The sequence below is a fragment of the Nomia melanderi genome, chromosome 8 (genome assembly GCF_051020985.1).
Source record: "Nomia melanderi isolate GNS246 chromosome 8, iyNomMela1, whole genome shotgun sequence".
In the NCBI taxonomy this organism is placed as follows: Eukaryota; Metazoa; Arthropoda; class Insecta; order Hymenoptera; family Halictidae; genus Nomia; species Nomia melanderi.
Window position 1 is genome coordinate 17,515,610 of NC_135006.1, and position 23,833 is coordinate 17,539,442.

The window sequence follows — 23,833 nt, forward strand, 5'->3', positions numbered from 1 at the left end:
TTTTCAAATTTCCAGATTTTCCAATCTTCAAGCCTTCAAATTTTCAAATTTCCAGATTTTCAAACCTTCAAACCTTCAAATTTCCAAGCCTTCAAGTTTTCAAATTTCCAGACGTTCAAACCTTCAAACCTCCAAACCTCCAAACTATCAAATTTCATTCCTTAAACCTTCATCACACCAAACCACATCAATCCATACTCCTCAGCGATAACCACAAACAAAACCGCAACGAAAGACAAACAACCAAACTCACATTTCAATCCACAACAACCCGAGACTAACGTATCTCCCGAGATAACTGAATCACGCCTCCAAGTCCATCAAAATAGCCCAATTCCCCCAGCTAAATTTCCCGATAGGTAAATGCGAATGAGACATTCATCCGCCATAAATGCGGCAGCGTACGCTCAATTCATACGTGCCCAAAAACTGGGATTCCGCCGTTCATGGTAAGCGGTGTCCGCGAAATTAGGCGAGGGATGTCACGGAGATGGCGTCAGCTGGCAAGAGATTAACGTTCATAATCAATGATCGCGTCCTGCAAAGTTCGCCCGACGTTTCGCACCTAATCAGCAAACCCTGGCCAATTTGTTATGCGTTGCGGGCGAAGCTCGTCTGCCCGGGCGCCGGCTAACTCGCTGTCCAATGAAATCCCACGCGAGTGAGATGAATATTTAATTCCATGGCGGCCGCCCCGGCCCCCCGCGCCCGGGGGAAGCAGATTAATAAACAAACGCCCGCGCCCACCTTTCTCCCAGCCCTTTGAACATTTCAACCGTTCCAATTTGCGAATCCTGCGTGCCCTTTAAGTGCATTAAATGTTTCACGTCACCGTGTCCCCTTTGTTTTATTCGTGAAAAATATAAAGATAAAAATGAATTCTGAACAAACTGCGAGTTAATACATTCGAATGATTACATGTAAATTATCATCCTTTCTATCCGATTGTTTCAATTCAATTAGCTGAAGAAAGATTCACTGTGTAACCAGTTCAATTAAATACAAAGGTAATATTGACCCTTTGAACTCTGTAGGCTCCAATATTGCACCGGTTCTATATTAAATATTTTAATGAGTTTTAAGAAAACTACCTTGAGATTATTAGATCTTCCGAATATACAAAGTTTGCACCGAGGGAATTAATGGTCTAAGAGATAACATTGTTAATTTTCAGTAGGACTAATATCAGAATTGGTAGGAGTTGCTGACATGTTAGTTATCAGATGAAATTCCTTGAGTTAATGATCTTACGAAGATATATAGTATTGCAGTTATTGGGTGATTGAAGTTTGTACAGTGTTTCAGTCGAAACGTGCCGCATTCGTGAAAGAAAACAATGTTTCCGAATATCGCGCGAGGCACTTCGCGCGTTTAAAGATTCGAAGAGCGTGATCCGCTTTAAAAAAAATTTGATCCGCGTCCAAGCTCGGCCGCGAATCGAGTTTAATAACTTCGCCGATATTATCAAGAGGCGAAGCAAAAAGGCAAACAAATCGGAGGCACCGGATTCCGTGAATGCTGGCCCTGATCTAACCATGCTCCAACTTCTTTCTTAACAAACTCCACCCGCCGGAGGGAAAAACGAACAAACTAACGACGCTCGAACTTCGCAGAACATCCTTCAGACGTGTCTCGGGTGTTTGCTATTATTTTAGCGAGTTTAATGATCAAGCGGTAAAAGTGTATCGCGGAGAGGCCGTTATTCGTTGTTGCTTCCTTAACAATGAAAATTTCATCTCGGTGAGCGTGAACATGTCTTCTGTTCTCATACGCGAGGCGGAAGATTCGTGTACGTTTAGAAAGTTCATTGTTCGTTTGAATGTCCGGTGTTTTTTGGAATGGGACGCCAAGAATGCAAACAAACCAGTGAGTCCAAGAAATTAATCATTCTTTTGAATGTTCGAATGGGAGAATGCCTGAATGTCTGAATGTTGGAATGTTGGAATGTTTGAATGTTTGAATCTTTGAATGTTTGAATCTTTGAATGTTTGAATCTTTGAATCTTTGAATCTTTGAATGTTTGAATCTTTGAATGTTTGAATCTTTGAATCTTTGAATCTTTGAATCTTTGAATCTTTGAATCTTTGAATGGTTGAATGTCTGAATATTCGAATGTTTGAATGTTTGAATGTTCAAACGTTCGAATAAGTGCCTATTTAAATATTCAAGTACTTGAATTTTTGAATATTCGAACGTCCGAGCTCCAAATATTCCAACATTCCACCACTCGAATGTTAGAACCATTGAATACCGACTACTCAAACCTCCAAACCGTAGACTCCCAAGAATTCCAAATACCTTCGAATCATTGGATCCTCGAACCCTAAAACCTCCAAACATTTTGACCTCAACACGTCGATCCACTAAATCGAAATCATTCGATATTAATCTAAAGCATCGAATCACATTACCGCCTATATATCGTATCACTGAACATTCGAACAACTGTCCCACGTCTCAAAAGCAAACACCAAATCGCAATCTCTCGATCTCGTCCCCGCAGAATCTCAACGCGAATTTCGCGAATGCTCGACAAACAGAGCGGGAAAAGGAGAAACAAGAAGATTCTCGTCGTTCGACGCACGTTCGGCTTCAATTGCATTAACCTGGCCAGCTGCCGGTGCGAATCGATTCACGGCGGGGAATGCGTACGCACGGTAAACATGCACGCTGCGAAATAATACGGCTTCGCTCGCCACTGTGACGGAGAAATTCTTGTTCCCCGCTGGCACAGCATCGCCGCGGCGAGGGAAAGAACGCGGAGAAAGTAACCCAACCGTAGAATATTCTAGCAGGCCGCCGGCCGTTCAATTGCGCGTCTACGTCTAATTAATTCACCGCACATTGTCTCTGCCCGGCCATTGTCGTCGTTACACTCGACGGTCTTTCGTCCTTTTGTTATCGGACATCTCGGGGAACGAATTCTCGTGTCGTTATCCTCGGTCATCGTCGTTGTTACAACGTCAACGCGCTGAACGTCGATTTCCGCGGGTGCATTCGTGTTCGAGACGTAATATCTTGCGAACTTCGGACAAAATTATGCAAATATGACTGAATAGGAGGTTCGATAAACGTAACAGTTTATCTGTTTTATCGAGATAGTCTGAATAAAAGGTTTCAATGAGTTTTATAGAAACAATAAACGAAAGGATTTGGATGTAGTTTATCGAGGAATTTCGAAAAGGTTAAGATCACTCGCGTTGCGAAAGATCAGAGGCCATTTTCTGCAGCCAAGCTTGCAACCTCTTGTCTTCTAAATGTTTCCAGATATTTCGAAATGCTTTCCGTTTCATCGACTAAATAAACTCGGCCGCGAGTTAACACGCACCGAACGATACCCGCGATCATAATTTTCTGTGGCCAATGTCAAACGAGGGCGACAACGCGGGGCGGCGGAACGTAACGTGTAATTATCAGCGATTCGCGAGCAACATTGTTCACCGATAACGATCCCTGAAACCTAGCCGCGCCGTTCCGGGCTCCGCGAGAAATTACGATACAACAGTCGCCTCTAATGGCATCGATTTATTTATTATTCCCGGCGCCATTGTGATCCCGGCACCGGTCGCCGGAAGAACAATGCCCGTCGTTATGCTACCCCGCGCGCCCCGCCGAACAATAAAATCCGGCGGCCGCGGATTTTCACTATGATACGTATTCGTTCTCCATTCCTTTTTTTCCCCCATCCAACGGGCCGTGCTCCAATCACGGCCGCATTGTGGCGAAACTTCTACGGTAAACAGGGATCGCCGGAGATATTAAATACCACGTGAAATGCTGAACATCTTATGTTTGAATATTTGAATGTATGAATGTTTGAATCTCTGATTTTTTGAATGTCTGAGTGTTTCAATGTTTGAGTATTTGAATCTTTGAATCTTCACATCTTTGAATCTTCGAGTTCTTAAATCTGCAAATCTTTACACGCCTGAACATGGTCAATCGACAATCAAATCATTAATCATTTCATTTTCCGCGAGCAACAGAGTACAGTTAGGAACGGACGGAAATAAACGTATCCCGCTAAACGTTGCAAATCCGTTCACATATCAATGACCACTCGGAGAATGGCGTCAGTTACAACTGGGATCGGATGAATATCATTTTCCCTTTGAAATGCGCATCGAAACACGAAACTTTTCATGTCAAACTCTAAAGCGCGATTACACGGACAGGTTAATGTGATACGTTCTGTACAGCGAATTTCAACCCTTTCCAGATTCAAATTCAAACTGAAATTCTACCAAGAAACATATATTACAAATTTCTTCCAGATTCTTCGCTTGAACGTTATAATTTGTCTACGTTATATACTCTAAATTCTATCAACTGAATCATCCATCGAAACATCACTCCTCCATTAATTTCACTCATTCCTAAATCCTCTCCCAATTATCTAAAATAAAACACTTCTCTACCAACATTCAATTCCGTGAATCACCGAAGCTTCGGCAGCACTCGTACGGTTTCCCACTGGAAAATTTCGAAAATTCAACTCGACGGCCGAGTGATTCCTGCGGTAGACTGAAAGGCGCAGCAGCAGACAACGGGGATTCGAAATCCCAGCAACGACCGTCTCAGCGCATTTTCTCGCGCGGAAGTGTCGTCGGGCGGGTGAAACTGTTCGAAAATGGCTGGCTGGTCCCAGGGGTGGCGCACACGCTCACGGGGAAGTGCTCGATGACGATGCAAAGCGAATCGCGTGGCCCTCGACAACAATGACTGCGCGCCCGTCAAAGTAGCAGCAACCTGCTCCGACGAGGAGGCTCGTGCATAATTAGGAAGCGAGGCTGGCTCGCCAGGAGCGGCGTGTTTGCGCACGCCATTGTGTACAAGCACGTGCACGCATCGATATTCTCCCTCTCTCTCTCTCTCTCTCTCGTTCAGTCCTCCCAATTATTTCTCGTCTCATCCGTCCTTTCAATTTTTATATCACCTTTTTTCCCCTCGCCCGTTCGCGCGACCAGCCTTTCATTCTCGTGCCAGTAATTCCGGAAAAATGAAAGATTCTACGCGGAGCCGCGTGCTGCCGGATTTCCCTCGCGCCTCTTAATTGAACGAACCACGTCGAAATCGCTCGAAAGGGTTCCGTGGACATTTACAATCATCTTCCCAGCGAGATTCGGAAGAGTGTGATCATTCCGATGGGAATTTCGAGTCTTGCACCAGGAAATTTAGGAAAGACTGAACGTTTCCAGTCAGTGTTTTTGTCTCTTCTTCGAGGAATTTTGACGGGAGATTTATTTCATCTTGATTAAGATCTCAGGTCGATGTTCTTGCACGAGGAAATTTGGGGAAGTCTGAACGTTTCGAGTCAGTGTTTTTGTCTCTTCTTCGAGGAATACTTGGGAGATTCATTTCATCTCGATTAACTCTTCGCGGACGGCTGTCGGCATTTCGGAGAGATGAAATGTTCAGATTTGGAAGACTAAGTAATGAACAAATGATCTGATTAGTCGAACAGCAAGAGATCAGCACACAGTCTCTGCTTTTCCTATCATTTAAGTAACTCATATATAATTTAGCTTCATCCGCTGAAGGTTTCGTATATTTTTAGTTAAGATATCAGGTCGATGTTATCGCACGAGGAAATTTGTGAAAGACTGAACGTCGTCCTTATGAACGCTTCGAGTCAATGCTTTTGTCTCTTCTTCGAGGGACACTTGACGGGAGATTCGTTTCGTCTCGATTAAGATCTCAGGTCGATGTTCCGGCCTCTCGTTCGAGGAGATTCGGGAAAAGTTTACGATTCCGATGAGAGTCTGAGGACGTGACTCGTTCGAGGAAATTTGCGGAAAATTGAATGCAGGGCTGATGGTAATCTTGAATCGGAGTTCTTGTCTCTCGTTCCGGGAAACTTAGGGAAAGCTTATTGTTCTGTCTACGATTTCGAGTCGGTTCCCGTTTTTGCCCCGGGCGGAACTGCGGAACCGGTTAATTTCATTTCGATGGAGATCTCGGGGGAACGTTCTCGTTTTTCCTTTCAACGAGACTCGCGAGGAATTTAAATATTTGCGGACGAGTGTCGACGCTTCGCCGAGATCAAACGGTCATGTTTGTGATACTAAGTCTCGAGCGAATTATTCAACTACTCAAACGGCGAGAAAGTACACGGTTCCCTTGCTCCATATTATCTAGACGTTCAATATCTAATTTAGCAGAATCTACGGAAGATTTCCTATACTTTAAAGAATCCCCTTCGGCGAAGGGTTAATACAACATCGATGAAAATCCAGCGGCGATATTCTCATATTTTCCCCGAGAAAACTCGCGGAAAATTGATTAAGTTCCGACGAAAATCTCTAGTCGGTTCTCATCCCTCGATCGAGGAGATCTGGGCGGAGCTCACGCATCGGTTGCATATTCTCGCGACTCGTTCGCCGGAACTTCCGAAAAATTTGATGTAATTCCGATGCGAATCTCGAGCCGACATTCTCGCCTCCCTCGCTGCGGAAAAATTCTCGGGGAACACGCCGCAGCCCCGATGAAAATCTCGATGTCCTCGTTTCTCTTTCCAAGTTAATTCGCAAAAAGACGCTTCGCTCTTCCCGAGGGCGTGTCAGAGGAGTCCCTTAATTGAAGGAGAGGGTTCGGGACGAGCTCGCCGGTACTAGGAATTCCTTCCGATCCGATCAGGAATTCCCGTTGAGTGCGTAGTTACCGTAAAGCCTCGTGCGCACGACGAGGATTATTAAAAGGGACCGGAAGAAGCGGGAAAAGAAGCAACGAAAAGGGGGGGGGGGGGGGGGGGAAGGCGAAAGGGAAGAGAGCCACGGCGAAATTCGCGTCGCTGGAGATAAGAAGGCTACTGCCGGGTATCCGGGGAAAACGATCAATAAGAAAACGCCCTCGGTTCCCGGGTATTTACATATTACGCGGATAAAACGAACGGGAGGATTCGCGTCTAATATATCGCGTCATCTCGGTATTGGGAAATCGAAATGTAACGCTGGGTAGCCGTCGATGGACAGATCGACAGATGTACTAAGCGGGAGCAATGATTAACTATCCACAATCCTTGCGCTACACTGTTATCAACTTGGGTGCATAAACATTTCCATTCGACGTCGCTTATCAAGCTCGTTACAATTTGTCAATTCAAGGGCGTCGGTCTTCAATGACTAACGCGACGCTTAACATGTTAAACGAACGTGTACACTCGTCGGTAGTCAACCCTCTGCGGACGAGAATTCTTTGAAATATACGAAACCTTCGACGCATGAAGCTGAATTATATATCAATCGCTTAATTAACGCTAGAACTACCGAGCATTTAATTAAAAACAGCAGTTCCTATAAAAACTGTAATAGATTATTTTCAGTTTCTTCGGACATTCATTATAGTACTGAAATGAAACTATTTATTTTCAAAATCATTTCGAATATTCAATGCCTCTTGCGGTTCGACTAATTAGATCATCTGTCCATCACTTAGTCTTCCAGATCTGAACATTTCGTCTCACCGAAATGCCGACAGCCGTCCGCAAAGAGTTAATCGAGATGAAATGAATCTCCCGGCAGGCTATAACTGTTTCCTCGTTTAGAGGAAGCAGTAGCATCAGTTATGAAGAAAATGTAAGGAAACCAAAGTCTTCTCGCAAACCGATTCGGTGGTCGAAAGGCTAAACTTATTCGAGAAACATACGCCATCGTCGTCAAATGAAAACGCGGGATTGATAGTGCAGCCGGAGAAGGAAAGAGGACGAGGGAAAAACGAAACAGGACGAACGAACGGACGGTAGGCAGGTATTAGCTCCATGGTTGGGAAAGTAATTACTTCGCTGCCTTCTTTTCTTGTTACCGTGACGCGCTCGAGCTCCGAACGAAAGCGGAAGAAAGAAAGAAAGCGCGCGGAGAGGGACAGAGAGAGGGAAAAAGGGAAACTACCACCCTGTAAAACCTTCAATTACGAGCAATTTGTATACTTCAGAGACTCGGAAGCGGACGAAATCCTCTTTGAAGAATGAAACATTTGTCGGAGCGAATTCCGTGAGAACGCTCGCTCCGTAGTTTTTGCGAATTAACTCGCCAACGCGCCGGCCGACCCGCAAAGAATCGGGGAAAGGATTTCTTGCCGCCATTATATCGCGTTTCCGGCGCCGGGCCGGGATCAAGCGTTTTCGGGGCTCGGGGGTGAGCTCGCGAAACGAAAAACGGCTGGCTCTGTTCGGCCGCTTTAATGGCTAATCGCTTTAACGGCGCAGAGAATCAAGGCTTCCGAAAGTTCTCCGTGGAAGAAGCGAATGTTCCGGGTTGTACAATCTTTGGCGGTGATTTAACTTTAGCTGCTGTCGGGAAGGCAGCAAGAAAGCGTTGATGAGTACTTTGTATTACTTGGTCACTGAAATAATGAATTTTCGGATGTCCGAATTGTTTAATCGTTGTATGATTGAACGACTGAGTATTTGAGTCTTCGAACATTCGAGTCTTCAACGCTTCGAACCTTTGAATTATCGAATTTTTGAATTTTTCCGGGTCTGAATTTTATCAGAATCTCATCCCCTTTTCATTGCTATCGAAGAGGTATTACGCAAAACGTTAATGAATCTTCGTATTATTTGGTCACTGAAGTAATGAATGTTTGACTGATTAAATTGTTTAATCGTTGAATGTTTGAATGACAGAACAACTGAGTGTTTATCTTGGAACCTTCGAAACTTCGAACCTTTGAATGATCGAACTTCCGAATATTTTAATCTTCCAACCCTTGCACGTTTCAATTTTAAAGCATCTTCACCTGCGAAGCACTGAATGAAGTACTAAACAACAAAGAAACCGAGTTCAAATAAAAACTCGCCCGTAATTTCCAAACGACTCTTCAGTCTCAGTTTATTTTCCGTGAGCGACAGAACGCAGTTACGGGCCGGAGAAAAGCCGCAGCAAGAGAAAGAAAGGAATCAAGAAAGAAAGAAACGGCGGAATCTCATCCCTCGGAGTGACCAGACGCTCGAGATTCAGCAGTTTTCACGGTCCGCGTGCCTGACTATATTATAGTCGTTCCGGCAGAGAATTTATGCCGCGCGGAATTGCTTTCACCCGACAGCGGCGGAATTATTCATAAAACAGCGATATCTTCGGGCACGCTAAATTCGCCCTTCCGCCTACTTTTAATCCTGCCCGAGTGACCTTTCGTCTTAAACGGTCCTCCGATTACCGGCGAATAAAATCGGACCTCTATCGGAGGGTTCCACGCCACTTCCGAAAGTTCACTGTTCAATTCACTTGCTCGACAACGCGGAATGTCGGATAGTCAGGTGAAAGGGCAAATGCCAAAGGTCTCGCAAACCATGCGTCGCAACTAAACCGTGGATTTTATGTATTCGTAGTATCCAGAAGAAGAACCAAGCTTCTCAAGCTTTAAGACGCTTTTTACTCGAAGCTCTGAACTTACCTGATTAACTCGCGAGCAAACGAGCGCGCCGATTTTATCTAAATTAATCCTTACATCTGCGCGAGTATCAGCGTACGCGATTTCTGGAGTACCGATGTTTCTAATTGCAAGATTAGATTAACAGCGATACGAAACCGATCGAGACGCATATTAATACAAATAAGATTATATTCTGCTTCGGTCTGTTCGAAGAACTCTGAAATTCTCCCTTGTATCTTTCACCTTTCACTAACCCAAAAGGAAACCACCTACGCGAGAAACACGCAGAACCTTCGATACAGATCCAACGGAACTCGAAAAGAAAAATTACAGAAAAATCCTCTCGATCGTCTCCGCGAGCTTCGACATTGAAAAGGAGCCCGTGTCCTTGAAATTTTACAAAATTAAGGCAACGAACGGTCCGGAGGCCGCCGACAATTTTCGAGCGGGTCTTAATGAAAGTTAAACTCGTTAACATGCGCGCCTTCGACTTACGTGTACACGTGTGCGCACGATACATCGCGTGCGCGTCGCGTTACGTAATTCTATCGGTGGATAAGCCGTTATCTCTGGCCACGGTATCGAACAGGGATATTGTTCCTGCCTGCGCGCTGATAACACGGGGCCCGCGACCCGGGCAGACGTTATTACGCCGCCTCGCACGTGACGAAAGGCTCGTTAGCGGACGCGGCAGCCAGGATTCCCTTCGGTCTTCGAATCGCGTGGGCGGATCAACTGCCGAAGGGAAGGCTCTATTTCTCTCGTCGATGATCGTGGAACGTCGTACTCGAGTGTACACGTCTGTCCCTTCGGACGAAGATTCTTTAACCTTTGCTCTCCGAATTTCTTTACATTCTTTCGTCGATAACTCTGTTATTACAGTTTCTTTGGAATGCATTTGAAAATTCTTAGTTTATAGAAAGCGGTGTAAATGATTCTTTTTAGTAATAACATTGAGAATAACGTAATATAATCTGTTTGACGAATATCTTGACAAAGCTCTGAATAAAACGGATGAGTCACTAAAAGATGAAACTGACCCCGAATTTCTCTACATTCTTTCGTCGATAACTATCATTACATTATCTTTGGAATGCATTTGAAAATTCTTAGTTTATAGAGAGCGGTGTAAACGATTCTTTTTAGTAATAACATTGAGAATAACATAATATAATCTGTTCGAAGAATATCTCGACAAACCTCTGAATAAAACTGATGAGTCACTAAAAGATGAAATTGAGAACTTTTTCAAATTGAGAGTATTTCAAATATGCGAAAGTTTAAGTGTTCGTTTTTACGAAAGATTTGCAATTAAGTTTCTATACTCGCACAGACAGAAGACTAGGACCCTTCGAACCTCGACAAATGTATTGTTTTCGAGACAATTAATAAGTCAGTCCAATTTCTGCTACTAATCATCAGTTTTCTTTCGTTTCAGTTGCCGATCTCGAGCCCCCGATACAAAGGAACGCGAGGAACGAGGAGTACAAGCGCACCGACGTCACTGGAATAATTAAATGTGGACGTTCACACGGATGCGAGAGCGAATTGGCCGGTAAAGGAGTTTAAAAGGGCCAATGCGCAGGGCCCGGGGGTTTCCTTCCCAGGAATTATGGTGCCTGGCCGCGTGGGCTGACCCCTCGGTGTGTTCTGCGGCCGTCTCTCGCGGAAGTCCGCCATTAAAACAGCTGGATCGAGCCAGATCTCGCGAGACGAATCTAGCCTCTTCACTGTCACGGGTCTGACCTCGGGTCTCGGCACCGGGCCATCCCTCTTCCGAGTCCCCGGGAGCCTGTTCGGGGATTCCACGTCCAATAAAGGCACCCCTGACTCCTGCGGGACGTGTTTACATCGGGAGATCATGCCTATCCCGCAACGTTGCCCTAGATATACACGTCGCCTCTGTACAGGGACTCCACGAACTGCCTGTAATCCGGGGACTCTATGACGTGTTGCGGTCCAGCTACTTTTAACCCTTTGCACCCTAAAGGTGACTCTGTCGCCATTCGATTTGACATAGGAAAATTGTAAAGCTTTACAGACAATATTAACCCTTTGCACTCGAGAGCCTTGCAGTCGCCGTTCGATTTGACCCAAGAAAATAAAATCAATACAAAATCAATAGGAAATAATGAAATCTCAAATTCAATATTACATTGTCTGTAACGTATCAACACGTGGAACGTCGGAATGAAATAGTTCTGTCACGTAATTTATGCAAGGTATTTCTTTATGTTTTAGTGTTACTTTGTAAAATCCATTCGAGAGAACCGAGATTTAAGTTGTAACGAAACAAAAAATTGAAGATTAATAAAGATTGAAGAAACAGATGGATCGAGTTCACTCGTCTGTTGCATTTATTCGATCTCTGATCGATTCCTGTACGTCTTTCGTCTACTCGCCGAAGGAATCGTTAGAAACAATAATATCTTGAATATAGTGGCTTCCACTGAATCGTATTATACTGATATTTCAAGGTAAATTATCTTTGAATCATTGTCACAGGCATTCAATCCCTCGCCTTGAGATATCAGTTGGTTTAACCCTTTGCGGACGAATGTCGACGAATGATTTAATTATTCAAACAGTAAGAGATCAGCATATAGCGTCTGTTTTTCCTATTATTTAGGCAACTGATACATCATTCAGTTTCGTCTGCCGAAGATCTCGTGTACTTCAACGAATCTTCGACCGCAAAGGGTTAATCCTGCTTACCAGAATGTTCGAGTCCCGAAAATCACACGGCTAACAGATCAAGATACCACAACGACATCCAGGAATATCCCGCGATAATTCTAGCAGTCTGAACGGAAGACAACGGGATCGTAACATGAATTCCGGAAGGCGTGGCAGCGGCGGCAAAGCTACTGGTAAATATCCTTCGCATGATTCACCACCGCTATCACTGCCAGCCCGTTCTCCGAGCCATCCCCGGCACTGCGGTTCGCCGATATCGCGCTACCTATCGATCAACGAATCGCGCTGTTGCCCCACCGGAAGCTTTATTTTCCCTTACCGGCGAAATTGAAAAATTGAAAAAATCAACGTACAATCGCGTCGTACATTACAGGCTTCCTCGCTGCCGCCGAAACAGAAGCTGTGGACCATTCTCAACGAACAGCGGATGGATTTTTACATATTACTCTCTAGAGGTTCTTCTAATAAAAATATTTACTCGGCTAGAAATTTCAGATGTAACATTTGAAATTTGAAACTTACAGCGCATATAAAAATCCAAAGGCTGATGCAGTTGCGTCGAATCATCTGCTTAACCCTTTGCGTATGTCGACGTTTTGTCGAGGTCAAACCTTATTTGGAATACAGAATTGCGAACGAATGATTTAATAACAAACAGCAAGGGATCAGTACCTAGTTTCCTTTTTGTCTATTATCTAAGCATTCATACCTAATTTCGCAGAATCTGCAGGAGGTTTTGTATATTTTAACCCTTTGCACTCGGAAGCTTCTCGCAAGAAATATTCAACATAGGTAAATTAAAAAACAAAGCTATTTTATATAAATGTTTCATATATTGATGCATTATACGAAACATAATATTACATACAACACTTTGTAATTTAAATCGAATCGAACGGCGACTGAGAGTCACCTCTCGAGTGCAAAGGGTTGAAGGACCTTCGTCCGCGAAGGGTCGATTGTGTCCATAAAATTGAAATTCAAAGGGCTGTCGCAAGTGTTTTCACCGAGGATATCAAACAGCGAAGAAATCTCGGTCTAAGATGCTCGTGCACGCGTGAGCGCGTCTTCCAGCGAACGCGAGGAAATTGAAATTAAATCGGGCAGAAAGCGGCGATGCGACAACGGGTCGCCGGAAACCGCCATGTTCACGGGGAGTACCCGTCGCAGCGGCAAACACGCCGGGGAATCACGTGCACCTGCCGCTCCGCGCTGAGAATTTATATTTTATCTAGACGATGCAATTTCCAACCGGTGCCTGGAACCGGGGATCACGATCGATCCGCCGTCTATAATACTTCTCGGGGTGTCATAAGACGGAAATAGTGTTTTACGATGGCACTCGAATCGGGAAAGAAGCCTCGTCGAAACAGATACCGCTAATTCCAACCGCGTTCGACACAGTCCGCGCCGCTAATAGAATCGGAGCTGGCATTAGGCTAATCCATCACGCGAATAAAGGTAAAATCGTCCGCGTATGCGGCGAACACAATTACTCCGAACGCGAGAATCGATGGAAATATTTGAATCATTCGTAAACGAATATTTCTGGCTTCCGTGGGAGTAACTTCGGCAATTTCTTCCTCTTTTATTAGGTTTCTCGATGAACTGTATTTAGACCGTGTCTAATTATTGTGCCGTGAACGTGAAAATTTGAAGCTTGAAGTTTCACCCTTAATGTGATTATTATTAGGTCACTTTATTATTCTTATCACTGTTATTGTTACATTTACAATCAACGCGTCGAGTACCATGCTAGGTCATCTGTGAATTTCTTTCTCCTTATTTATGTCACCGTATATTTCGCGATAAACTTGAAATACTTCCGGTCCGTTAACCCCTCGCCTTAAAATAATGTCATTGAGTTGTGTTGAGTTCAAATGAAACATTATTGTTCTTGTTAGCAATTTTCTGTTACTAGTGCATTATCAACGATAAATAGCTAACAAATGCACCTACGAAATTCAGTCCTAAGGCAAGGGGTTAAGGGTTAATAATTGAACATCGAAATAACGTAAAGATCGAACTGGAGCATTTATTATTATTGAACGACGCCAACTATTACAGGCATTCGTGAATCATTCGTAAAGGTTGTTCTACGAAGAAGAAATCCTACGACCACGTCGCAACGTTGCCGAATCGGGCTGAAGAGAAATTGGACGAGGAAATACATTGGAACGGAGTGGAAGAAGCGTGTGCACGGCCCCCTGACACACATCGACTCGTTAAAATAACGACATAATGGCTAATTTAGCGATAATAAGCGCGAACCGTATCGTTCAAATTAGCGTCGAAGGTGAGACGAGATTGACGGAGAGGGGCTCGCTCGAGGAGCGAGGAAAAAAGAGGAAAGATAACCGGCGCGGCGCGTTGGAATTCAACCGCGCGTCCTCTTGTCCAACGGCCGCCATCTTCCGGTCATCTCGCGAAACACATTCTTCCAGCCAGGAGCGTAACTCCGGGGATTCCCCCGTATTGCGAGCGTTCTTATCAGAATCTTACTAGTATTTCAACAATTATTTCGAAATTGCGAATGACGGCGGAATGTTTATCGCTCGAACTATTCGGTTGTCGATACTTCAATTACCAGGATATTAATTAGAATTAATCAAACTTATATAGAATTATATTCTTAGAAACCGGTTTACAAACTGCAAACTGATTATAATTCGAACTGAAATAAAAATTCCACTGATCTTTCGTGGATGTTCAGTTTACTAGATTATATAATACTTGGCTCTTTATAACATAACCTCAATTGTTCTGAGGTTAACAAATTCGATCAATTGTAGGTGATAAAAACTACATTCTCTCTATTGGACTTACGCGAGAATCCATTGAAAACGAAATATTGAAAAGGAAAGCTGGTATAAGCTTCAAAAATACCAATTTATTTCGCATAGCTTACCAAAACAAATAATAATAATAACATTCTCGAAAAGAAAAGTATATTTCATCACTAAATTCAGATCGCGCGTAGAAACTACCGCGTGTCCCAATTCACGCGTGAAAAAGGTCCGCGTAAATCGAGGGTCAGGCGTGAATAGAAGCACGCACTGGCGTAGGGAGCGGAGAAAACGTGGAAAAATACAGGACGCGAGCGCAGGGAACGGTACGAAACGGTCATTATCGGTCGAGGTCGACGACCTTCGACGAAACGGTCGCAACGACCAAGAGGAGTAATCGCGGAAGCGGTTGTAGAACAATATTTTCAAATGATCGCTCGGCCATGCGAGCCGAATCACGCGTGCTTAACCACTCGCGCTGGAAATGAATTCCGAAATTTGGCAAAGTCTCCTGCGATGAATTTTGTTTTCACATATTTTACGCTGATACGTACAATTTTGTTTGTTAATCATTCTGTATAGAGTGATACATTTCGAGTAATCTAATAGGCGTAATGCAACAAGATTATCACTGATTGTGATTCGTTCGAACAATTATCTTGAAACTGCGAACGACAGAATATTGATCATTCGAACCCTTCGGTTACCAATATTAATTAGAATTAATCAAACTTATATAGATTCATATTTTTAGAAACCAGTTTCAGAACTTCAAACTGATTAGAATGAAAGACATCATTGAGAATTTTGGGATAGAAACGTCTCGTGCGTGGCACGTCTTTCCAACGCATGTGGTTAAGCGTAACTGAAATTTTTCGTCGAGCTCCGGGGACAATGGGCAGCTCCCGCTAATCAGCATTGTCGTAACCACAGGGGGGCCAATTTTCTGTATTATGCTCATCGTTATGCGAACGGCTCATCCGTGGATCCTTACGGAATTTAGGTCGCGCCTTGTGATACATAAAAATGAGGCGACCGGTTTCCGTGTTCCGACCAGTGGCATCCTGCCAAAACACAAACGAATTCGGTGGTATGTATTCATGAGGGACCGGGACATCCCCTACATGGGATTTGTTATTCATGTGTAATGATATTAAATTCTTTCAGCAATTAGAGAAGAATGGCTCATTTGTACGACTCTGTAATTTCAATGATGGTTTCGGTGAAGCTTAAACATTGAATTGTTATTACTTTATATCAATTAGTTATTGTCTAAAGTAATGATATTAAATTCCTTCAGCAATCAGAGAAGAATGGCTCATTTGTACGACTCCGTAATTTCAATAATAGTCTCAGTAAAGCTTAACCACTGAGTTATTATTTTAAATCAGTTGACTATTGTCTACAATCATTATTGTACAGTTAAATTTAATAAAATTCTGAAGGAGAGTGAAAGTTTGCTTCTACTCTAGTTTATTTGATTACACCTATGTTCATGAGATTTTTATAATTGGAGAATAATCAGCAACCATTGTGACTATTACATGGCAGCGTGCGTTTGAAGGGGGTTGGAAAGGACAAAGTTCAAGGCTGACCACTGACATTATCGGTAAAGGGGAGAGAAAAGTGAGTAGGGTGCCTAGGATTTTCTAGGGGATTCCGCTGTCCGTCACGTCAGTTTATCCCGTGGGACGGCGATGATTACCACTGGCCAGACCTTGACACAAATCTAGGCAATGAAATTTGTCGAGCTATCTCCTGTGCCCTTATCGTGAGAACGCTCGAAGCTCGATTTTTGTGAAACAAATTATTACTCGTCACTGAGAAAAAGAACGTGTTCGTCTGTCAATAGGAATTCCTAAACATTCCTTATCAGCAACGGAACGTTCGTCCATTTATCAAACTTCCTTGATAACGTATTATGTGTATATAGATCAAATTTAAAGAGACGTAGATGTAATTAATTTAAATAATTAAATATCAATGGAGTATTTAATTTCATTTCATTCTATAGTTATTTTATGACTCCCTTGATAACATACTATGTATACATGAATCAAATTTAAAGAGACCTAGATGTAATTAATTTAAATAATTAAATATCAATGGTGTATTTAATTTCATTTCATTCTATAGTTATTCAAATAAATTCTTCGGTAACGTACTATGTATATACGAATCAAATTTCAAGAGACGAGGTTGTAATTAATTGAAATATTTAAATATACCAGCGGTACATTTAATTTAATTTCATTCTATAATTATTCAAATTGGGAAATCAATTATACTCGAAAACGATCATACGTTCCATTCAATTTTCCTTTCCACTCCAATAGCAGTTACCGAGCAACAAAAATCAAGGCAGATGAACCACGCTCGGTAGCCCCCTTTCTCTCGTATTCGTGTTTACTAACGGACGCCGTATTTCGAAACACAAACAGCCGATGTCGAAACAACAGGTTTATACTAGAATTTAGACTCTGCCTCGTGGAACTGTCGACAAAAGGATGCCGAGAAAAAATCTGTCCGTTGGATTTTCGACAATGAAATCTAACTGCGCAAACAGAAATGAAAGCTTCCAATGTTTAGACGTCCATGGTGTTTCCACGGGATAAACGAAGCCGAGCGTATTCCATTCTGGAACGTTCTGTCACCGGACAATGTCACTTGTTCCACGAAAAAGGAATCACCCATTAAAAATATTAATAGCTGGCCAGACGTTTCCTTAATGATTCATTCCAACTAACCTAATCGTCTCTTCTAGCTCATTAGCTGCAACGGTCGTTCCAACCGGTCGATACTCTCGATCGATTCACCGTGACATTTCAGTCTTTCAGTTACAACATCTATTCCTAAAACTAATTCCAATTCTCCAAGCCTACAGCAGACGTCATAAATATTCAAACAACACTGATAACTCGAAACGCATACGGCTTTCACTTAAAAACTCGAATGACAACAGTCCTAAACCGTCGAACAGTTTCGTCAGAGGAATGCAGTGGAACAGGTTTCCCCGACCAGCTCATACCTAAATATTTACACGGAAGTGTTCCCGTGTTTGAGCATAGTAGCACGAAGAAATTCGTGGCTAAAGGACGCCGACGATGTGACAGTTCACAACGGAAATTCACGATGGGCGTGGTTTACCGAACAATATGCCGTTCCTGTTACCGCGGCGCATGGGCCTAGCGAAGCGCGCGACGCAATCGTCGTCGATCGCCAGGTCGATCGTACGATCAATGGAAACGAGTAGATCGCGTCCACCTTCGGAACCGATCGACCGAGCATCGGTCCCTTTCTGCTCGGCGTCGTCATCGAACCCCCGTCGAACACGTCCGATAATAAAAGACGAAAAAATCAGCGAACAATGTTACTGACCTCGGCTGATAGCTTCCCTTTCGACGCCATCTTGACAACAATAATGGCGGTTGGTCGACGTCCCGACTACCTGCTATCGCACGCGGTGCCACTGACGATCGCAAACGTGTTCCTCGGGAATACGAACCGCAGGCACTGAGAGGCTCGGACAACGTGCGTGCGTGAGTGCAAACAACACACGCGTGACTGTTCAGACACACACGATCACTGCCGTAACTGCGAGAGAAATTTTTTTATCGCGATCGGCGACTCGCAGCGACCCGAGCAACGAAACACGTGCTGACGTCACGGCACGAAGCGTCTTTTCGTACTACTCGTGTACTACGACGTGCACGAGTTCACGAGCGACACGAAGGCACCCGGCTCATCACAACCCAGCCCCACCACCTTGTTGGGCGACCGATACAAGTCCCTTTCACTCACTCACTCGATAATTAGAATAAAGCTGCCCGGCCCTCCCCACCCCTTTCCCGCCGACGAATTATGTCCTCTCTCTCTGCACGTGTAGAACTGTGCCTCTTCTCCCGGCCGTTTTCACTGTCGATGATGTATGGCTCTTGTCGTTCCTCTTCGCCACTTCGATCGTTACTCACCGGCGCGTGGGCCTTACGGCCTTTTTTCTATGTGCGTTTGAGTCACCGTGAACCTGACGGTTGAGCAACTGACCTGCGCAATTTATTTCTGAGCTTATTGGTTAGAGAATAGTGTGACTTCTGGGTTAACGCTGGAACTACTGCAACTCACAATGTCGTTTTCTTGTTTCGTAATTGACGCTTGAGTATTGAATATTTAAATGACTTGAAATAGTGTCACTTGAATACCATAGATGTCTGGACTGAAACACTAGAATTACCGTAAGTCACAATGACTTTATATTAATCGTATTAAATCGGTAGTTCCAGCATTAAGGAGTTGTTATGAGAATTTTGCTAATTGACTTTGCGTCGATGGGCTGAGGCTCGAGATCCAGATACGAGCTAGAGTATACTGGTCTCGAATAGACCCTATTGTGTCCTCCTGTATAATGTACACGCAACACGATACCGACATTCATCGCGACATTGATCAACGATTTCAGTGTTTACGTGTCCTATTCGCGTAAATCTGACCAGGGCAATTGTAAACGAACTCACGGGATTGAGGTTAGGTGTCAGCCGAGGAGGATCGTTGGCCGTTCGTCTCTTTCCTTCTGCGGATCAACGGAGCAAACTGGGCGGGGGAAGATTCGCTGTAATTCAGAGTGTATTAACCTTGCCGCTACGCTTCTGCCCTCGTTGATCCCGACTGATTAAGCACCGCCGAGCGGAGCACGCTTTTTTCACCAATTTCGAGTGCCGCGAAAACGTTCGAAACGCCGGGACGGCTGCGCGGCTTCCGTTGCGCGTACGACCGTTCGATCTATTTCGAAATCCGATACCGACTGTTAAAAAATGGCGCGCTTTTTGATCGCGTCTATTGCGCATGGAAAATGTATTATATTAAATATTAAACATTCGAACTAATTAAATGTATTGTACTTAAATTGTATGAAAAATTATTGAATTACGAATAATTCGTTAATAATTAAGATGATTGAATTATTAAAATATTGTAGTATAGATACATCGACGGAATAAATGATTTGGTAAATTTAATGAATACAAATAATTAAATTACAATTTGTCGACGATTAATACGATTGATTTATTAAAAAATTATATTATACACGGATCAACGGAATAAACTTTAACAAATTCAGATAAAATACGAATAATCTGTCTACGATTGATACGATTAATTTATTAAAAAATTATATTATACACATCGACGGAATAAATAGTTTTGTACCTTTAAAAAATCCAGATAATTACTTTACGAATAATCTATCAACGATTAATACTATTAGATGATTAAAAAATTGTATTACACACACATCGACGAAATAAATGGGGTTGTACAATTCACAAATTCAGATCAATACTTTCCCATTGAAACAGGATACGCGTTCAAACGGGCATTATTTGATAAACGTGCCGCCTAATTAATTTTCCACCGCCGGGCACGCAAGTGTCAGCCTGGTCTTCCGATTTCATTGCCCCGGTCTCATTCGCTCCGCGTTCACGTAGCAGCATGTTACCAGCACTCGACGATCCGATAGGATTGCATCGGTATTGTACAATGCAACTCGGTGCGGTTGCGTGGGCGACGAGCGAAACTCGACGACTTTTATGCAAAAGACCGTCCGACGACGGCTGACCTACTGATAAATAGAAAACCTGGGGGAAACTTGGACGCCATTGGCATCCGAAACGGCCAGATATCTCTGACGCTTCCGTTTTCAATGGACGCGATCCGTGAACGCATACCGGTGTCCACGTATGAAAAGGGTCCAGCCACGATAAACGTGGGAAAAAGTAGAGACGGTACACGCTGACGGAAATTTCTTGTATAATTCAATTAAGTTGTGGACAATTTTGGTAATAAGGTAGTATCAAATTTGCATGTAGCTGTTCCTAACTATAGCAACGTTGTAAGAGTGGTTCTCTTCGTTCTCACCTATCTCTCAAGATTATTAACATCAATAAGACGTTACAATTAATAAGAACAATTTCTAGACATTTGCCTAACTCGCGATACCATAACAACTATTCACCCTAAAACTCTATAACTCTTCGTAACTTGATATCAACTCTCCGTTCCAAGCGTTTTCCGACAATAGTACCTTCGCCACGAGTTGAGAACCGCTGCCGAAGGATGGCGTAAGGATTCAACTGTTGCTAAGAGGGTTGCCGAACGCTCTTTGCAGTGTTAAAAGTGTCCAAACCTATTTTATCTCCCATCCTGACACCGGTCCGCCGCAATGGAGACCTTAAAACACAACCGGCCGCCATTTTTAGGCCGCGGGCGTCCGCGTCGTCGCTCGTAACGCGGCGAAACGCGAGTCTCATTAATCTCCCGCGGAACGAGATCCCCCAGCACGCGTGCACGGAGTCATTTTTCAAGCTGGCATGCATTACTGTCGGTTGCATCGGGCGGAAGAGTACTCGGTCTCGAAAAGTACTCGGCTCCTCGGCGGTAAGTGCAGGCGAAGCTCTAGTTTCCCTATTTATGGAGCCGCGACAGTGTCCTCCTCCGACGTCGGGACAATTCCTCGACGTCGACGTCGATGCGATCCGATGCACGCGGCGCCGATCATCGCCGATCGGATGCACAGGATTGTTCGGGAGTTGCGTCGGTTGGCGAAGCTCGCGTTAAACTCGCAATTAACGCGATTTTCTTTGCCCGTCGGCTCGTAAGTCGGGGCCTGCGGTGGCGGGAATTTATCGGGAATATCGGATGATACCGATGATATTAATTACAACACGCTGCGATCGAAACCGGGACGTTTGTGAACCGTTGACGCGTCGCGTCGAGAGGCTGAGGAATTTATTGGATTGAAAACGAAACAAGCACTTCAGCTTTCGAAAGCACTTGCTTCGCCGTGTTCCGCTGCGACCGTGAGCACCTCGCAGTTTAATTGCGATAACAGCGCAACCTGGCGACCAAAAGTTCTTCCGTTACTGTGTATTAACGAACGCTTTCGCAAGGAATGGCTTCGGTTGATCTAGGCTTCAGTGTTTGCGCTGATTATTCTTTGAACTTGTCACCGTAACTTACTGCTGAAACAGTTTAAGAAATAAGTACTCGACAGTGCTAAAGCACTGTTGTCTAGATGATCAACACTGGGACCCGCCATTTTGTCGGGATTTCGCGTTCTTATTTCGCAAGCATTGATAGAAGTGTTTAATACCCGAAATGGTTTTAAAAAGATAGTTTCACTTGAAAACTGAAGAGATCTATTAGAATTTTAAAGATCACATTAATTATATTAAACGCTCCGTTGTACCATTAATGAATTTTCATTGAAGCATCGATCGCGTGGGAACGAATTAGCTAAACAGAATAGTGTAACGTTATTCTATTTATTTGTTTTCAATAGCCCCTTCCTGCATCGTTACGGCCTCCTACGTAATTCGAGCGTGGCAAACGAAAACATCAATGGGCCATCAATGCAAGCCTCGTATTAACGACGTTTATTGGTGCTTATCGATAACGTTATTGTTCACCGGGCGAAAGCATCCGTGTCCGATCGCGACCTGTCTATTTTCAGACTGGTTCGTACGCTAGGCACGCCCAGCGGCGGGATCATTATTGGCACACTGACTTCGCTGGAATCGGTATTACGTACGCGTGCCATAAAGTTGAAGCCACCCGGGGCCGACCGCACAGGGAAGACAGAGGGAAAACGAATATACGGAGGAGGGAATGCGAGGCCCGTGTGGTTTGTGTGGCTCGGCAAATCCATTTCACGCCCTTTCCCTTCTGCTTCGGGACGGGAACGGCGATGGCTGCGAGGTGAAGTGAATTAAACTTCCCCTGTAACTTCCGGAGAATGGAGTGTCGAAAATCATCGTGGCTCCGCCAACCTTCGATTCGTTCAAGTTCCCAGTTCAAGGTTGTAAACTTCGAACTTGACTTGAACTTCGGAAGCTGACAATCGACGCGTGCAATTTCGAATTTGGAATGTACCATTTTCCTCGAGTTCTCTAAATTTGAAGTTCGATTCCTTGAAGTTCTCGGTTCAAGGTTCTAAGCAGACTTCGAACTAGACTTGAACTTCGGAAGCTGACATTCGACGCGCGCAATTTCGAACTTAGAATATACCATTTTCCCCAAGTTCCCTAAATTTGATATTCGAGTTCAAGACTTTAAGTTTCAACTCTCAAATCTACATTTCAAGTCCCAAACCATAAATTTCAAGCTACACACTTCAATCTCCAAACTTCCAGCTTCGAGCCCCAAGCAGCAACGTCTAAAATCCCTCGTCGCAACCTGAAGCAGATGATCGAAAGCAAAGAGAAAATGAACAGATTGGTTCAGAACTGCATTCGTTCCATTCTGCGAGAGTATTTTCGTGTTACAGTTTGCAATTGAGAAAACAGCGCGGAATTCGATGAAGTTCTCGCGGTGCCCTCGTCCGCAGAATTATGGGGACAACCTCCGAGGAAACCTATCAGCTCCCTCGTATCCTGGGAGCCACGAGGATCATCGATCACTCGAACGAGGGGTGCGACGCGCGACGCGAAACATTCCGAAAGAGATTCCACTGTATGGGGAGATGGGATGCGTGGGCGGTCGGTCAATTTAATTAAATTAATTGGCTGACCGTTAGGACGGTACACAAGGCTCGGAAGTCACGCGCATCCTCCTGCAGAGGGTGTGCACCTTGCGTCAATCGTTTACAAATTTGTCGGTCCACCCTATTGGCCGGCACTTGTCCTTGACATTATTCCGGCTGAGTGACGTCCGCGCTTGCACGTAAGATAAAATAGGAACGACACGTGTACCTGGCCGCGAGCGTCATTAAACGCGTTGTTTGCGGCCTATAGTCGGCCTCCTGAAACAATCGGGCCGGGGGATGGATGAATGACTTCGGTTGCTGCGATAACGCAATTGCCGTAACGTATTTAACCCCTTGTCCCGTCATTTCTGTTGCACGTAAAGGAAATATGGAGGTACTTTGGAATGTAGGCTGTGGAATGTCTGTGGTTATATTGTGTTTTATAATGTGGTCTGTAGAATAT

General features: G+C 44.0%; 1 protein-coding gene and 1 long non-coding RNA gene across 8 annotated transcripts in view; one reads left to right on the forward strand and one right to left on the reverse strand.

Moving 5' to 3' along the window:
* LOC116423926 (uncharacterized) overlaps positions 1–16,296 on the forward strand; it is a 47,127-nt gene extending 30,831 nt beyond the window's left edge. Inside the window, exons 2-3 of one of the 3 annotated variants that reach the window (XR_012999163.1) lie at positions 10,808–15,942; positions 16,020–16,296. This is a non-coding gene — a long non-coding RNA (uncharacterized LOC116423926). Of the gene's footprint in view, positions 1–10,807; positions 15,943–16,019 lie in introns of those variants that run through there. The other 2 variants (XR_012999164.1, XR_004234346.2) reach the window with 2 other exon arrangements.
* Atpalpha (sodium/potassium-transporting ATPase subunit alpha) overlaps positions 1–19,597 on the reverse strand; it is a 144,776-nt gene extending 125,179 nt beyond the window's left edge. Inside the window, exons 1-2 of one of the 5 annotated variants that reach the window (XM_031969705.2) lie at positions 19,364–19,597; positions 18,231–18,896 (exon numbers count right to left, since the gene is read on the reverse strand). In XM_031969705.2, the coding sequence (XP_031825565.1) occupies positions 18,231–18,260 (30 nt within the window). In that variant the 5' untranslated portion in view covers positions 18,261–18,896; positions 19,364–19,597. Of the gene's footprint in view, positions 1–18,230; positions 19,243–19,363 lie in introns of those variants that run through there. The other 4 variants (XM_031969706.2, XM_031969711.2, XM_031969707.2 and 1 more) reach the window with 4 other exon arrangements.
* Between the last annotated feature and the right edge of the window lie 4,236 nt (positions 19,598–23,833).